The sequence below is a fragment of the Metopolophium dirhodum genome, chromosome 2, assembly GCF_019925205.1.
Source record: "Metopolophium dirhodum isolate CAU chromosome 2, ASM1992520v1, whole genome shotgun sequence".
Taxonomy (NCBI): Eukaryota; Metazoa; Arthropoda; class Insecta; order Hemiptera; family Aphididae; genus Metopolophium; species Metopolophium dirhodum.
In genome coordinates, this window is record NC_083561.1 from 34604684 (window position 1) to 34623080 (window position 18397).

The 18397-nt window shown below is 31.8% G+C and overlaps 2 protein-coding genes across 2 annotated transcripts; one reads left to right on the forward strand and one right to left on the reverse strand.

Moving 5' to 3' along the window:
• The first annotated feature begins 1794 nt into the window (after nucleotides 1-1794).
• On the forward strand, nucleotides 1795-10581 carry LOC132939160 (GATA zinc finger domain-containing protein 14-like). The gene is made up of 3 exons (XM_061006189.1): nucleotides 1795-2009; nucleotides 6020-6137; nucleotides 7879-10581. Exons 1-3 carry the CDS (start codon nucleotides 1968-1970, stop codon nucleotides 10431-10433), a joined length of 2715 nt encoding a protein of 904 aa, XP_060862172.1. The 5' UTR covers nucleotides 1795-1967; the 3' UTR covers nucleotides 10434-10581.
• Nucleotides 10582-10737: 156 nt separating this feature from the next.
• On the reverse strand, nucleotides 10738-18039 carry LOC132939161 (uncharacterized). The gene is made up of 9 exons (XM_061006190.1): nucleotides 17840-18039; nucleotides 16143-16463; nucleotides 15992-16079; nucleotides 12666-12695; nucleotides 12452-12597; nucleotides 12238-12352; nucleotides 11836-12181; nucleotides 11636-11770; nucleotides 10738-11574 (listed from the first exon to the last, which is right to left on the reverse strand). Exons 2-9 carry the CDS (start codon nucleotides 16447-16449, stop codon nucleotides 11095-11097), a joined length of 1647 nt encoding a protein of 548 aa, XP_060862173.1. The 5' UTR covers nucleotides 16450-16463; nucleotides 17840-18039; the 3' UTR covers nucleotides 10738-11094.
• Between the last annotated feature and the right edge of the window lie 358 nt (nucleotides 18040-18397).

An 18397-nucleotide genomic window follows, 5' to 3' on the forward strand; every position in this document is an offset into this window, starting at 1 on the left:
AAATGAGTATAACGACTCGAGTCGCTCAAACTATTTTCGTTTCCTCAAAAGCAGCGATTTTAACTTGTACTCCCTTTTATCCGCACACAGTTCGGCGTCCACATGCACGGAGTACCTCGCTATATCTACATATATTTACACGATGAGTGTATTGATACACGGTGAGGTATCTAACATCAGAGGCGGCTCCAGGGGGGGGGGCTAGGAGCCGTGCCCCCCCCCCCCCAAGGACGTATTTTTGTAAAATTGTTTTGGTATTGTTAAAACATAGTAACAACAAAAACTATATATATTATATTATCGACTGTACCTATGTGTGCAACTATGTATCTGCTATCTTTGTTACGAAGAACCTATATAATATAAACTCTACCTGTAAGCGTTGCCTCTGCCGAAAGGAGTTTCTCCACACTTAGGAGAGTAAAAACCTGGCTTCGTTCAAGGATGACTGAAGATAGACTATCAGCATTATGTCTTATCAATGTGTATAACAATGTAGATGTTATAAATGAAATAGATCGTATAATTGATATTTTTGCAAATTCTAATAATAGGAGACTGGAAGAATTTGTTGTAAAATTGTTGTGTTTTTTTTTTTTTGAAAATTATGACTTGCCCCCCCCCCCCCTTAATCAAGTCTCTGGAGCCGCCCCTGTCTAACATCCTGACCGTATCATCGGTTGCCTCCTCCTAATCTTCTATATAGATACCTGCAGTACTCTTCTAGATACTTAATGCACACGGGCATGCCTATTATATATTATATTATATACAGTTCGCCGTATTATTCAGTCCTTCGCGCGGGGGCGTCTATAAGGTCCATTCGTTTATTGTGTAGTGCAGTATAAATATGCCTAAACAGTCTTACGGATCCGTGACCTGATTCGTGGTCGCATATAATGATCATAATATAGTGACATCACAATTTATATATTCCGTCGTGTGCGCATTGTCTTTTCATCTGCAGCAGCAGCGATCGTGAAGATTGCGCAGGGAATTTAAACCCGCGCGCTGATGACACTGCCTACATATATTATTATTATTATCATATATTATGTGCGGTATACAATATTAGAGTACCGAATGCCAGCTGCCTACTCCAGATTTATCTACAACTGCGGAATAATAGGTGTAAAATATAATAGAAATATTATGTAGATAGTATATAATATATATGTGTGTGCGAATAATACGTTAATTATTTAGTCGCGTATGTACACAATAGCGAGATGCCTACCTGCACGCCGTGGTTCAAGGGCAGTAGCTCGTAACAATAACGATAACGATAGTTCACAGTGATAATATTATTGTCTTACATTATTATTTATATTATTACCATCGTTGCGGCGCCCATGTCTGTATATATATATATATAAATAGTACTATAGTGGTCGTTTTCTTCGTTTTTCGTGAAAAACGAAAGGGAAGGGAGAACGTGCACGGTGTATACGCGCACCGCGCGTGTATGACTATAGCAAATCCAGAACGTGATTATAATATTTATTACACCAGCCATCGGTCCGCGGGAGAAAAATAAACGGCACAATATATTGTACAATAATGATAGTATTATTACGTATATATAGGCATAATATAATATATGACGCACACGTTGGGGGTGGGTGCCTCCTCGCCAATAGACTCTCTCACACGAGCACACAACGACGTGCACACACTGCGCATATAGAGACAACGTTTCAGCGTGTTTCTGTGTGCGTATATATGGTATAGTAAATATGTATATAAATTCGTGTCTTACAGAAAACGACGCATATATCTTATTTATATATAAATACGAGCACCCGGTGTTGTTCGACTGTATAGTCGCAATAACGGAATGGCAAGTGACGCGACACCCAGACGCTCGTCGTGCTGTCTTGTATGACAAAATCAAACCGTACCTATATAATACGATATATACAATTCGAATATTTCACCGGTCGGTCAATATTGCAGCCGTCACAATAATGGACTTGCGTGTGTACGTTTTCATCGTCGACATTTTAACCGTGAGTTTATTATTTTATTTATTAACGATTATAGCACATGGGGGGGGGGGGGCGTTCTATTATTTTTGTGCGCACTTCGAATTTTCGTGATAGATTCGGGTGGGCAGGATTCTAGTAGGCACAACTACCAGACCATGCATTTTTTTGGGTGCTAAAATTATACAGAGCTATTAGAACAAAAATGATCTTATTCCTTTATTCGCAATATATTTAATATCAATATGATCATAATCAATCGATCAGATAAAAGATTAATAATAAATAAATAAATCGGTTAGTCGTGTAGCACATATACATATTTATATTAGAGCAATTATAGCGTCCTGTCTTCAGTTGAACATTTTAAAGTATAATATCTTCAGTTTATACTTAGTTTGTTAAATTGTTTTTCAATATTCACCAGCGATACATTTCAAAACCGTTGTAATGTCAACGGCAGCATAGGTGGAAATCGGTGGATTTGGCGTTAGGTTATGTCCACCTAAGACCTCCTTCCTCCCGAAAGCTTTAAGTAGAGCTCAAGATAAGATTATTATCCAGACGACCTCGTGGGCTTTTCATTATATTTTAATTTTAAAGCGAGCTATGAGTATTTTAAAATTGTAAATTGTTTGTATATCTTAAAGTACTCATGACTCGCTTTAAAATTAAAATATAATAAAAGAGGTTGCCTAGATAATAATCTTACCTTTGGATTTTCTAAGAGGTCAATTTACTCTAATTTTTAAATTAGTGGAGCTACACATGTTTTGCTGAGCGTAAAATTTGCTATGTTATGCACTTGTGAGACGGAGACAACACGTGCGGGTATCACGTCCTCTTAACATGAGTATATTTTGTATTTTGTACAACATATACTCAATACTTACCATTAATTATTATAGTTTTATATTTTTATAGGTACCACATTACCGTGGTACCATCAATCTCATACATTATTGTAATAAACTTATATGTCAATACCGCATTACCGAAGAGGAACCGTATGTATAATCGATAAGGTTCATGGTATAAATAGCTTAAAATCGGTCTCTGAAAATTTTATTGTTTTCGCCAAATGTTTATGATTAGCATTTTATATGCATGGTATAATACAGTATTAAACTCTTAAACATATCCTGGCTCTTTTTGAGCTATTTATTGACATTTAAATTTATATATTTTTTTAGCTTTATTTTTCATAAATGTCGATAAAAAATTGTATGCTCCTTAAAAAGGCTTGAACATTTTATATAAAAGGTTCCTCATATAAGTTGTTATTTATTACTTGTCAATACTGAAACTAAAAAAGGTGGGTAAGTGGATGTTGCTCTACTGTACAGTAGGTTACAAGTGGGTCACTGTAATGGATGGTGTTAAATTTGAATTCAATGATATAATATCATTGTATAAGAAAAACGATTCTGAGCGAAAACGGTCAGTCAGCCTATGATATTACCAAGTATATTTGATGATATTATTGTGAATAAAGTAATTTATATATAACCTATTTACGCGGAGCCTTGTTTTAAATTTTCAATCCTTAGCTATAAAAGTTTTATACATTTTTAACTACAAAATAATTATTAAATTTTAAATTTGATAAATTTTGTCAAAATTTAAACTTTAAATCCTTATAAAAAAAAGTTGTCCCTATGTATTTTTAATATTTTTCAACTGCTATTGTAACAATATATCAGGAGCTTTGCATTAAATGTTCACGCTTTTTTACCCAACAAATAAAATTTTATTGATATTTATAGAAAAAAAAACTAAAAAAATTGAAAACTGAGAATGTTTGTAAACATCTCAAAAGAGTCAAAATATTTTCAAAATTGTATGGTGTATAGAAAATGAAAATATAAACATTCAGTAAAATTGTCATGTCTACAGTGATACGTTTTTTAATTACAACAAAATAGCAAAATCGTTTCATGAGAAATCGAGTAAATATCAAATGTTGTAAAAATATGAAGTTCAAACGCTCATAAAAATTTAATTCGACTTTCTTGTAGACATTTTTTTTTTTTTTGATAAATGTAGACAAACTTATGGATAATCTTATATTACATTTTCAAATCTTAGATTTAAAAAGAAAAATTTTTATGAATTCTCAACTCAAAATAATTTGCTAATTTTCGTGATTTTTCCGTATTTTGTCAAGATTTGAACTTTATAAATGCTTATAAATAAAAACTGTGACTAAGGATTTTTAATTTTTTTCATCTACCTTTGAAACAATAACCTAGGAGCCTAAAATAAATGGAAACTGAAAATGTCCGTAAACAGCTAAAAATAAGTCAAAATATTTGGAAAATTATGTGGTGTATTGGAAATGCTAATATAAACATTCAGTCAAAATTGCATGTACCTACAGCCATTTGTTTTAGAGTTACACCAAAAACCAAAATCGATTTTCTCGAAAAATTCCCGTTTTTCCTTAATTTGTCTTTTGTTTTTAACGTCGCTTTTGAAAACTACTGTGAAATATTTACTTTTGACCTCCAAAGTACCAACTAGATTCACTTTCTTATTAGAAAAGTTATTGTTGAAGAAAATCCAAGCACTTTTACTGTCCTAAAAAGGTAATGACAGACACAAAAAAAAAATCTTAAAAAACACACATCATTGTAAAATCAATACATTTATCACTTCGCTCAGAATCTAAAAAGTTGATAGAAATCCACAATAATTCTTTATGGCTGTTTGAAGTAACAATTTTAACGAAATTCGTCAAAATCTCGGAAGTTTGCAAATTTATTTTATAGTTAAAATTGATAGTAGCTGGTAGGTACTTATAAAAGTCTGAAAATTGAATACAATCATAATATACATTATATTTTCAATATAATAAGAATATTGTTAAACTTTTATTATAACTTTTTACCTAAGACCTGCCACTTATAAATCGTAATAGGTACGTACCATACTTAGGTATATGAATTGTACCTACGCCCCTACGGTATGTGCCTACTTTAGGTACATAACCTTAATAGGTATATAACACGATGTCCCGTGATAACGTAGGTACCCAACCCGGTCCTTAGTGACATTGGACCGGGCCGGCCCCTTGAAATAAAATAAAGGGTTGGACCGGACTTTTTAAGTCTTGGAACTTTATTCTGGACCGGGCCTGGACTTTTTTTTGTACAATTTTTCGGGCCGGGCCGGTCTGGACTTCGAATAATAAATCAAGGATTGGACCGGGCTTTTTAATGTTTTTTCTTCGACAATAAATAATCACAATTTAAAATAATAAATAATAATGATAAAACCGACGTTGGTATATAATAATAATATATTGATTGGTGGGTATAATAAAGCTATTTATATACCATAATAATATTATATTTTTTTTCACAATATCTTTTGGACCAGGCCGGGCCGGGCCTGAGGATAAAATTGATGGACCAGACCGGGCCGAAAATGTACAGCCCTTGCAGGTCTATAGACTACCTATATTATACATAGGTACTATGATGACTGATGAGCCTACTACCTTGTAGTTATCATGTTATAATTAATTATTAATGTTATTAATGTTATGTTATTAATGTTAAGTGACCTTAGTCGTTAGAATAATTATTAATACGGGATACGGGTACCTGTATAGTCTGTGCCTACCTATAACCTAACCTATCTTATATTATTATACATTATATTCAGTTAATAACTATTTTGAGATATAAGTTATAAAATATTTCTATATCAAATTATCTATTTTTTAATTTTAATTAGATAATTTCTATTATGTAGTTTTTAATTGAAAAATGAAAACACACCCATGCGTATAGTCGTGTAGAATGTAGCATTGTTGTTGTTGAAAATAATTAATCTTTTTTGTCGGTACATCAAAACAAGAACAAAAAATCACAAATGGCATTGAGAAATCTGAATTTAAAGTAAATTAACAATAAACTAGAACCTATGACTAAAACATAAAAAAAAATGCATTATCATTGTTTTATTAATATGATCACAGTATCACACTATAGTAATATAAAAAAATTGTTTAACTTTGTTTGCCTCAGGTGCTGCTAATCCACGAAGTCGTATTCTCTAAATGCGATTTTCAAACCAAAACATATAATCATTTCACCAAATCCTATGTGGGTGGATTTCAAAGAAAGGAAAGACAAGCACCAATAGGTATGGTAATATTTTATACAAGTATAAACGGCTTAAGCGCATATATTAGGTGTCTTGTGCCTATATAGCTATAAATAACTATTAAAATCTATAATTTAGAACTGATGGTAAATAGTAATTAAAGTGGGTAATAATTGCGAATTTGCGATATATTAATATGGACCAGGCATAAGTCTGTCATGGATTGTCTCGCTCTCCTAGTTCCTATACTCTCGTCGTCGTTTCAACCTATGGATTTAAACATTTTTATTTATATTCATAAACAAGACGTTTAAACCGACAATATGTACATAATTAATTATATATAAATAGTTAATTTAAAAAATACTCTTTTAGCCCTGATAATTGGGATTTCGATGTTTAGTAAAGAGTAAATAGTACGTCCACACGGGATAAGGAAACAAACAAACATAAACTCAACTTTTTCCACAGACGGGACAAAAAAAACCGGACCCTTCGTGGACTCGACGTTATAGGTACCTAGGCACTGTACCTAGGACTTAGGTTGTAGGCACGGTAAGTTATTCGTTACCGCCAAATCGGACTGTGGAAGATAGAGAAGACTAACGAACGATATGGTGGGCGGGTAACGGGGAGCCTGGTCGAAAATATCTCTGTATATTTATTTCCTTCGCTTTCCATACCAGATTACTAATAATTCGTAGATACACTGCATAGAACATTATATACGAACACGTAACGCTATCTACTTGGTGTAATATTACCAACTTTTAATTTGTTCCTATCCTAAAAATAATCTTTTTTTTTTTTTATTGAACTTAAGCCCGGCGACTATGGCCATTAGCTGTTGTAGGGGTTATGAACTGTGGTAGGGGTAAGGTTGATACGGTAGGTTGGTTTTACGATTGTTTTTTAACGGTTGTTACGGTAGGTAGCAAAAAATTAATATTGTAATTATATATTATTGTAAATCACAAATGTCAATGAAGTCTTGATTACACTATAATAATAGCCAATCGGTATAGGACTGCATCTGTGTTGTAAATGTGTAAGGACAATTGTACTGTATATAAAGGTTTTCTGAATTTCTGACTTATATGTACTTACCCGGGTAGTGTTATAAATGTCTGCAAGGTACAAACATCGTCGCACCCAATCCCTCGCCAGCTGCCAGAGGAGGCACTTCGGGACCGTTAAGTTGCTAATTTCCAATCTTCTTTTTCTTAGTCCGTGATTATAGGTAGATGCCTAAGACCTACTAGCCACTAGACACTCTGGATAGGTACCTAACTAGATGAATTCATATGCGTTCCCATAATTCCATTTCAAAATGAAATGTACTTATTCTGGCAGATGTAGTTTAGGTATAATATAAATAACTACATGGCTATAATATATACATATTATTGATATGCATGCTACCTCTATTGGCTCTATTACATAGATAAGGACCTAACCTTATATGAAAAAAGTGTATTTACGATTTCCGATTAAATAGGTAATAATAAATATAAACTCATACATATCTAGAGCCTCAGTTAACTTGTATACATATTTTAAAGTTTACGGAAAAATCTCTCATTCGTAGATGGAATGAAATATTATAATAAATTATACCACTCCCAAACGCCCCAACTAAGAATGTCAGAAGACAATAACTTACAAAATAGCTTTATGTTGAAGGCATCTCTTTTTAAAATTTAAAATACGTAACTGTATGATAATATCTTAATGTTGGTATTTATTTATTGCAATAATTGTCAACGTTATGCTTTTATAGATCCATCCCGTATGTATTTGCCACCGAGGATAGATTCCATCGCATCTAGTGGTTTTGGAGGACAAATAGAAGTGTCAAATAATTTTGGGAGTAATAACAATGGTTATGGAGAAGTTGAAAACGTCCAGGACACATTTGCAAAAAGTCCAACAACAGATTTCAGTAACTATGGTCCATCGTCAAAAACCACTGATGATGCTAGTGGTGTCCAGACTACTCTAGGATCATTTGATAGTAGTACTCATACATCGAATGGACCCGTTGGGTCATCATTAGACCAGAGTAATGGTTACAATACTGCATCACCAGGAGGAAACAATTTTGGACAACTTTTGAATAAGAATAACGATCATAATAGTGCTGTAAATGTACCAGGAACTAACAATAACTATGGTAGTTTATTGGGTACAACATCGATACCAACTGTTAATGATTTTGCTGCACAAACCGGAACGGAGGACGGTTATGGACAAAATGAGCTATTGAATACTGCACAAAATCAAGGTCCGACTGAATATAATGGAGTCACGGCAGCTAGTCAATTTGGTCAGTACCCATCCGCAGAGGGCGATCAGTATAGCCAGCAAGGTACAATTGAGAATATGGCAGGTGGTTATGGTAACGTAGATTTGATTACATCAAAACCTTCGCTGCAAGATAACAATCAAATTGGTGGTCAGTACACTTACGGTCAAGGGGGTAATGGAAATGTTGGTCCAAACGGAGGTCTACCATTTTCTATAGATAACAGTGATTACAGTAACACAGCACTCAACTCGAATAGCCAAAAATATACAAGTGGGGATCAAATATATAGTCAAATTGGAAATGGAAATAGGCCCAACACACAGTTTAACGTCGAAAAGAGCATAGATATCTCAAACAATCCATCTTCTATTGGTTCAGTAGGATTTCCAAGCTCAGTTCCAAACTTTCACTCAAAAGATAATACAATAACTAAAAGTACATCGCAGTCCAACAACAATATAATTAATGAAAATTATGGACAAAATGAGTTTTCCAATAATCGTGGTTTCCAAGCTGGAGGATATAGCAAAGAAGTATCGTCTTCCGGATATGGACCATACCCTAGTGAATCAAATCAAGGTGTCTCAGCAACAACTCAATCTTATGGACAAAATGATTTTGAAAAACCAAAAATCAATTCATATTCATTGAATTCCAAGGATTTACCTCATTCTGGAGAATCTTTTAGTCAATCATTGCCAATTAATAATGGATTTGAACAAAGTCCGACTAGCGCGTTCAATCAAAAGGTTACAGGAATAAATAAAGACCAAGTTGTTGGTACTTCCATTATTGGGTCTCAAAGTCTCAACTCTGTAGGAACCAGTAATGGAGTACAGTCATCAGGAGAAAAGTATCAGAATTCGTACGGCCACAGTGCATCGGGGGTTCAAAGTTTCAATCAGGGACAGGTTTCTTCAAATTACGAGAACGGGTTTGATTTAAACCCACAAAGTCAATTACAAAGTTCTAACAATTTTGAACAGTCGGGAACGCATTCAATTCGAAATGAAGGGAACTATGGCCAGATTTCTCCAGCGTATAATCAATTTAATCAAGATCAACAAAACTATCAGCTATCCAATAGCTACGGACCAACACCAGGACCTTCTCAGTCTTTCATAAATGGAAGAAATCCTGTCCAAAGTCAATCGAATGGACCAGCGAACGATGGATATAACGAAAGTAGACCATCGAATGGTCCTAATGGTTTTGATGAAAGCCGTCCAAGTACGCCACAAGTATCAAACAACTTAAGTCATTCTGAATATCAACCATCATCTCTTAGTGGACATGGTTACAGGCAAAGTGGTCCAGTTCCATCCTCAACCGGCGAATACTATCAAGAAAGTTCGTCAAACGAATTGAACGGTTTTGGACAAAACAGACCGAGCACACCTCAAGTAGGACGACCAAATAACTATGGTCCTACAGGATCTCAGTCATTATCTACGACTAGAAATAGCTTTAATCAAAATTCAAATACAAATGGAGCTTATCCGCAAGAAGCACCCCAAGATTCAAAATCTTACGGAGAAAACAGCGTTAAGCCCAATTCTTTAAATAGAGATAATATAGCTACAGATCAACTAGGTTATAGTCAAAATGGTTTGGCCACACAGAGTTCGGGTCAGGAAAATTCCAGTTCACTTCCAGGTTACGGACAAAGAATAGGACCTTGCACTTCCAAAAATGGCGGAGATGTCGGCCAAGGCAAAACAAGTACAGTATCGCCATCAGACCCTAGTTATGAAATTCGAAACCAAAAAAAACATTCTACACTTGTTCCAAAAGGACAATTTCAAAATTCCAACTTACCAAATTCAGGAAAGGAAGTAGAGCTCCCTTCTAATGTTAACAATAATGGTAATAATTATGGAGAACCAGGTTATAATTCATTTTCAAATTTTTCACCAGGAAATCAACCCAACCAACCAATCAACCCTAGAACTAATAACTGTGATACGAGTAAACATGTTGATGCCACAAATGAAGCAGTTTTCCAACATTTAAATACTGGTTACTAAAAAATATTTCAAGTTTTTGTTACCTAATTTAAATAATAGTTAAATTATACTTGATAAATTCATACATTTTTTATATAATAAAACGATATATTATAATTCATATTAATAATGTATTGATTAAATGTATTTGTTGACAATAATTATAAATCAAGGGACTGATTATTTAAAAAGAAGTTCTTACAATGAAAAACGCCAAGCTATGAATAGAATAGAATATAAAATAAAATTATAGTTTAAATTACACACATAATACACGTTTCATTCAAAAAAATTGTATCTTAAGAGATTCTGTTATTTTCAAAATAAAACCATGTTTATAGTGATTTTACTATGGTAATATGGAGTATATTATATGGGTTTTAGATTTATTTAAGTCATATTTTTATGTTTAAGAAGTCTGTATAATTTTTTGTTATCAATCTAATATTATGCACTTCATAATAATTGTGTCTTGCATTATATATTTTTATTGGATTTTATATGTCTAGATTAATCAAAATGCAAAATCATTCAGTAGTTCTAATCTAATCATTCAGTAGCAAATTATCTTATACATAATAAATGGTATTTAATTGACAGTAAAAAACAAAATAAAATTAGAAATAAAGTTCAATTAGCTACTTTAGGTTTTTATAAAATAGCAGAAAATATTCATGAGGATTTAATCTTTAACTTCAGGTGATAAACTAAAACTATTTTCATTCCTGATTTTTTTTTTATTTTTACGATCTTCCGAAGAACTAGAGCTTGATCGGCGATGGTTCTTTTTTTTCTTGTCAAAATGTTCTCTATCTCTAGAACGATTTCTTTGTTCTCCTTGTATTGATTTATTGTCATATCTATTATCTTTATGATATCTATTTCCATCTCTTTGCACTCGATCTCGACGAAAATTGTCATTAAAACGGCGTTTTGGTGAGCGGCTCCTAGAACGTCTATCAAATTTCTTTTCCATTTTTTGGAACTTTTCTCTGTTTTCTCCTTTACTTTTTTTCTTTATATCACTTAAACGTTGGTCAGCTTTTTTATTATCATGGTTATCTGAACCATTTTTCAAGTTGCGATCACGTATTATTTGAAATACATCTTCAATTTTAGCCATCATGTCGATTTCAATTTTATCATTTTGTTTCTCAGAACCCTATACAAAAATTACATTTAAATCAAATATATATTATTTTTAATTAAAAATTTTCATTTACCTTAGGTGGGGATCCTGGAGGTGTTTGTCCATTTTTACCTTTCTCGCGTTTTTCTTTTTCTTCATGCCTCTTTTTTCTGGCCTCCTCACGTCTTTTAATTTCTTCTTCTTTTTCTTTACGTTCAATCTCCATTTTCTAAAATGATATAAAATATTTATTATTTTGACAATTAATAATTAAATAATATAATATAAACTTACTTCAAATTCATTGAAAGTTATCATTTTTTTTTGTTCTTGTCTCCAATGGGGTGGAGTGTAACTTCTAGACCTACTACGAGATGGGGTTCGAAATCTGAGAGTTCCACGACCTTTAACAATACGGCCAGATTTTGTAACACCGCGAATTCTGTTTCTTTTCTTTGGTCTATCATCATTATCCTTTTGAGGTTTCATAAGAAACATCGATGAAGGACCACCTCGAGACAAAAATCTATTTGGTGGTCCAGCTGGTATTTCTTCAGGATCGATATTAGAAACAGATACAAGCGGATGTAGCTGACCTTCTGCTTCAGCATCATCGTCTTCATCCTTTAAACGGTCCAATCTAGAACAAATTAAATTTAATTAAATTTAGAATAAAATAAAACTATACAATCATACTTCTTTTCTGTTTTTTTTTTTGATTCCTTTTCCTTCTTCTTTTTCTTTCGCTTTCTTTTTTTGTCATTGTCCGATCCCGAGCTTGTTTCACTATCAGATGCACTTTTCTCGGATTCTATTATACAAAAACATACAACATGCTCATTTTTAAATATATTTTGTTATTATTATATTGTATGTGCAATTTAAAAAAAAAAACAATCAGTAAACATACGTTTAATTTTAGACTTCAAAATAAGCTCTCCACATTTCACCACCTTTGCATCCTGAAGTGGGCGTGAATTTTTGTCAACTCCAAGTTCTTCAATCTGCATAACAACCGGTTGACCAGAAACCACTCTTCCAAATACCACGTGTATACTATTATAAAATAATTTATTAATACTTTAATCATAATATTCGTAATTTACTAACAAAATTGTACATACCCATCTAGGTGAGGAGTTGGTTGTGTTGTTCTACAACAAATACATGACATACGACCAAAATTTTATTAGGCTATTCTGACATACTGATCCCATCAACACATTTTCAAATTACAAAATCAAAATTACATTAGTAAACATCTATTATTTTTCCTAGAGTGGACGATCTATGAAGTGAATAATTCTATTTTTCATATTTATATCACAGATACTTAATTTTCTTAAGCTTAAGTTGTCTGGTTGAAAAAATATTATTAAGCTACATAAAAAACAAACAGTTTGATTTTTACTGAATATACTTTTTTTTTTTATAAATTTAAACATGATATACCAAATCTATAGGTACTATTAGTTTTCACATCAAAATTATTTTTAAGTGTTGAACATTTATACTTGAAAATTATGAGTTTAGATTTTAAAACTTGAACAATTGCTTTAAAAATTGGAAAAAAGAAAAAATTGGTCCAGAATTAGAAAAAAAATTTAATTGCATAAAAGTATAAAAACTGATAATCCTATCTATACTCTGTTTAGCGAGAGAGCATGATGATTCTGTACATCCCTCCGCGTCACCATGCTATTGAAACCAGTTCCCCAATGGCAGAGTAAGGGTGACAATCAAATACATTGAAAAAACAAAATTTTAATACTTTTTATTTCATTTGGTTGATATATAGAGGTCGCACAACACTTATTTTCAGAAGCTATTAATAGCATAGATATCGCAATTTCACTCGCGTTATCGACGGTTACTCGCCAATTACACATCATTCGTAGTACACTGGTTCACACTTTAACATTGATATGGTAATGATTATTATTTTATCGTGAATATACTATTTTACTCATATATTTTATTGGTATTGTCTCATGTATGTTGTGCCGTCAATACTCAGTACGTCAGTAGCCAGTTCGTACATTCTAGTTTTATTTGAGTCTTTTTGTTCACTAAATTATATAAGTATTATTACATTTTTATATAATATATTTTATATATTAATAATATAATATGGCTAGTACTAGTAAAGATCGTGGAATTTGGTTAATTGGGGGACACACTTGAATCCATCACTGGCAGTAAACTTCCGTCTAATAAACAAATGCTTCAAGGGTTTTTTCATTTGCACAAATACAAAAAAAATTCTATTCAATCTAGTGTATCAATTACAGCAAGAGAAGTTAGTGCTTTTTGGGAAGAAGCTAAAATACCCACGCAAAAATAATGCCATGTTATTGAAAAAATAAAAAAATACACTTTAAGTGGCAGAGTATTAAAAAAAGTGCTTCACGACGAACATCAAAACAATTAGAAGCGGAATCTGTTTTCATCAGTGACGTTGACAATTTATTTGATATTGCTCATAAAGATGCTTTGACTCTTATATCTGTAAAAGAAGACAAAGAGTTTCTTCTTGCTCAGAGAGAGAAAGAAATACGTGGAAGCATGGGTCCAATTGATACGAAACTTTCAAAATAAGAAGAGCAAACCAAAGAACAACAGCTTTAAAATGAGTTGAAAAAAAAAAGACTGAACATTTAAAAAAAGAGGAACAAATGACAAATGTAAATGATAATAATATTGATAGTGATGATTCTCAATGCAACAGTAGTGATAATGATGAGTTGTATGTACCATTCAACAAGAGGTTAAAGAAAAATAATAACTCCACGAAGGTCAATACTTTATTTAATTCAAATATTGTAACTTCTAGAGTAGTGTCTGCTCTAGATAGAACGAAAGTAAGTGACCGAAATGCAATATATGTTTTATCAGCTACAGTACAGTCATAAGGACATAATATACAAAATTTTACTCTTAATCAATAAGAAAAGCTTGAGAAAAAATCATTAATGAAATAAGAACTTCATTTGTTACGACTATTCCATTGGGACTTTCCCTAATATTCCTAGGAGATGAAACTGCTAAAGATTTTAAGATTCGTAGACCTGGAGCTTTATATCGAGCTAGATGGATAGCAAAGTTAATTTATAGCTTAAACATTTTCTTATTTCGATCGCAGTCCAAACTAACTGCTAGAGAATTATCTGCACTTGAAGCCTTCAACATTTTTGTCTTACAAGTTTATATTAAGTACTGGTATACTGCTTCTAATGGAGAACTAGCTCTTTATAACGATCTTAATCTTTTAAAGAAACTTGATAACTATAAAAAAATCAAATAAAGTTATAGGTAACGAGGCTAAATCTCAAGACATTTATGGTACTTAAGTGAGACACTTATTGGATTAGCCTTTTTTGATATCAAAGTGTCTAATAAGATGAAAGTTAATAAGGTTAAATCATTAGTGAAAAAAGGAGCTGACTTTCCTTTACGGTGTATTACAGTTGATACGACTTCAGTTCAAACAGTACAATTATCTGATTTTGTTTCTAAAAATGCCCTCATATTATTTACAGCCTTGGACATCCCCCAAGATTTCTTAAATCAGAATCCAGATACTTGAGAAAATAACAAAGATTTCGTTAACGGTTGTAAAAGGGTTCAACATTTGAAAGTAGTTAATGATGCAGCTGAACGTGGGATTTCGTTGATTCAAACTTTCAATGGGTTAATCACCAATCAAGAAGAACAAAAGCAGTATCTTTTGCAAGTAGTTGAACAACACCGACAGAAGTATCCAAATACAAATAAAACTACAATCGATGATTGATATTTTGTGATGATTATTTTTTATACAATTATGATGATCTATGACTTTTTTTTATATTATTTTTAATTATTAAATATATATTTTTTTTTTTTTTATTCATATACTGAAATATCTATTATATTTTTAAAACAAGTTGCGCAACCAGTAAAAATTGAAATTTTTTATGAACCTTGTTATTAGATGGATAAACAATTTAAACAAGTGAGACTTTCAGAAATAAATTTTTTTTATTGTCACCCTAGGCAGCGTGTAGCGCGGGGAACCAGTTTCTGTTGGTGCGCGACGCGGTCTCTCGCTAAACAGACCAAAGTACCAAAACCTTTAAAAAATATAGAACAATTTCAAATTATTACGATTAAATGTTTACCAAATATAATAATAATTATGTCATATTAATAACTTCTAAAATTATTAATAATATTATTATTATTAACTATCAAATGTTTTCAATGTTTTCAATATTTAAATTTGTGTGACATATATCCAGTTATATAATACCCATAGGTATAAAAGATAAAATACATTTTAAAAATTATAATTTTCACATTTTTGGTTTCTGAAATGTTCTAAAAATTATTTATTCAAAATCAATTAATTTTAATTTGTAATCATGACAAATATGTCATAAAAAGTTATAAAATATTTCTTAAGACTTACATAAAAAATTGAGAACCATTTGTATCTGGTCCTCGATTAGCCATTGAAAGTAAAAAAGGTTGGTCATGTTTCAAATCAAAGTTTTCATCTAGAAACAGAAATAAGACATGCTATTATAACTACTCTTAACACATTTATACTACATGCATACCTGGAAAAGTTCCTCCAAATATAGATTCACCGCCTGTACCATTTCCAGTTGAAAAATCTCCACATTGTACCATGAATGATTTTACAACGCGATGAAAAATAACGCCTTGGAAATGCAAAGGTTTACCAGTAGTTTTACCTAAACCTTTTTCACCTGTACACAATGCTCGGAAATTTTCACAAGTCAGTGGGCAAAAGTCATCAAATAGTTCAAACACAATACGACCCAAAATAATGTTATCAACAGCTACATCCATAAAGCACCTAGGGCGAACATGTGTTTTTACTAATTCAGTGTCAACCCCCATTATGAGTACTAATCCTGAAAAAAATATCAAGTTTCATCATTACAAATATATATTACATAATCATTTCAAGTAGGTAAACAATTTAAATATAATAATGATAAAAAATTAGTTTTATCTTTTTTTGATACAATTTTAATTATAACCTTGTGACACACTGAATAAAATATACTTGAACTATGTACTTTGAGTAATTACAAATCATTAATTTACATAAAATGTGTATTAATAACAATACAGATAATAATATTGGGAAAAAATTTTAAATAAGTGGATAAAAAATCCGATGGCACGAAGAACTTAGTTGAAGAACAAAAGTTGAGCATATTCTAAAAAAGGCTCAGTTTTAAGGCCTAGAACAAAAATCAAAAATTTTTTTAATAATTAAGGCTCAGTCAAACTGAGAGAGGGCTGCCATGGTGTACGGGTACGCTGACCGCGGCGGGCAGCAGTTGGTTGAATTATTTTACAGTACCCGCACTTTCTGTTTGACTGGAGCTTTTAATAATTTTATAATTGATAATAGGCCTGGGACTGATGGACAATTATTTTAGTTTTGGATGATAATTTGAGTTACCGATTACTGATACAAATTATTGGTTTTGTGATAGAAATGTGTCTTTAAGTCCTGAACATTTTACATAACCTACATGTTATAAGCGAAAAAAATATGTTTCCAATCGCTGATTATTTTTAACTACCTAATTATAATGACTGTAAAACAAATAATTGGATAAGTTACCTATCTATAATATAAAAATATTTATTTTAAATAATTTTTTTCTTTAAGTTTTTTAGTGTATACCACTTAAAACAAATTACTAGGAAATGGTTAAAACAATAAACTATAACTATATTCTACCAAATTGAATTCTACTGTAATTAATCTAAAACGAGATTTAAATAATGAATACAGTTGGTGAAAAAAATTAAATTATTTAAAATTTATAACTTAAATACTAGGTAAACTGCTTTATGAAAAATTATTTTTTCTTCCAACGGGTACACTGATAAACTATAATCAAATTTTATTAAATAAGTTAAATACTGCCAAACTGTGTAAACACGTCACAGCTTACCCACAACCTAACTCAGAAAACAAATAAAAGTATTGTTTGAGAAAACTCACTACGTAGGTACCGACCAATTGGCGACTACGACAAACAACTGAAACAACTGAACAACAAACGAACAATTTACTCAATAACTGAATAACAAAATACATTAACAATTAATATTCAGACGCGTGAGAACTGAAGACATAAGGGAAAATTATAATTATTATTAATAAATATTAACGTGTTTCCAAAAATGTAGACATGTATCAATGTATCGTGTATGGCTACTATGACGACGGGATTCGACGAAGAAAGAAACGACTACCAATACTTACACGATGTGTTGGTGAACCTAAAATCCAAATAATTCGTAATGCTCCGTGTTACAATCTAGAATAAGTAGATACTAGAATTCTATTCGAACGATCGTAAATTCGGGAATTGTAAAATAAATCGGAAACAAATGATGATAAAATTAATAATAACACAGAGGCGACAACACGTTCTACGAAGAAAACACGGACATAAGTTAGTGACACGGTCTCAAACAGCGGGCCTTTTTATCAACAAAAAACAATAACTGGTCCAATACTGATGTCCCGAAACGACATACGGTCACGACACACATTTGTGCGAAACAAACAAAGAGTCGCTTTCGCTTTAAGATAGTACAGAATGGATAGAAATGAATCCAGATGCCATTACTATAATTACTATTTTTATAGCGATCTTAGTTGTCTATTTTTTTTACGTTTATTTACTCATCTTCACGATCACGGACTCGGTACTTTACAATAGTGTTCATTAAAAAATAAATATTTGAATTATATTATTATACTTAATACTTTTCAAATAAATACAATGACTTCTAGAAATTTATACTTGAAAGTCGA

What these genes read in the sequence shown, in the direction of transcription:
- LOC132939160 (XM_061006189.1), top strand. Translation starts at nt 1,968, where the DNA reads ATGGACTTGCGTGTGTACGTTTTCATCGTCGACATTTTAACC. An exon ending in TCATCGTCGACATTTTAACC is followed by an intron (nt 2,010 to 6,019) that starts GTGAGTTTATTA and finishes TGTTTGCCTCAG; the next exon opens with GTGCTGCTAATCCACGAAGT. An exon ending in GGAAAGACAAGCACCAATAG is followed by an intron (nt 6,138 to 7,878) that starts GTATGGTAATAT and finishes ATGCTTTTATAG; the next exon opens with ATCCATCCCGTATGTATTTG.
- LOC132939161 (XM_061006190.1), bottom strand. Translation starts at nt 16,449, where the DNA reads ATGGGGGTTGACACTGAATTAGTAAAAACACATGTTCGCCCTAGGTGC. An exon ending in CCAACTCCTCACCTAGATGG is followed by an intron (nt 12,598 to 12,665) that starts GTATGTACAATT and finishes ATTTTATAATAG; the next exon opens with TATACACGTGGTATTTGGAA. An exon ending in AAAAAAAAAACAGAAAAGAA is followed by an intron (nt 12,182 to 12,237) that starts GTATGATTGTAT and finishes AATTTGTTCTAG; the next exon opens with ATTGGACCGTTTAAAGGATG.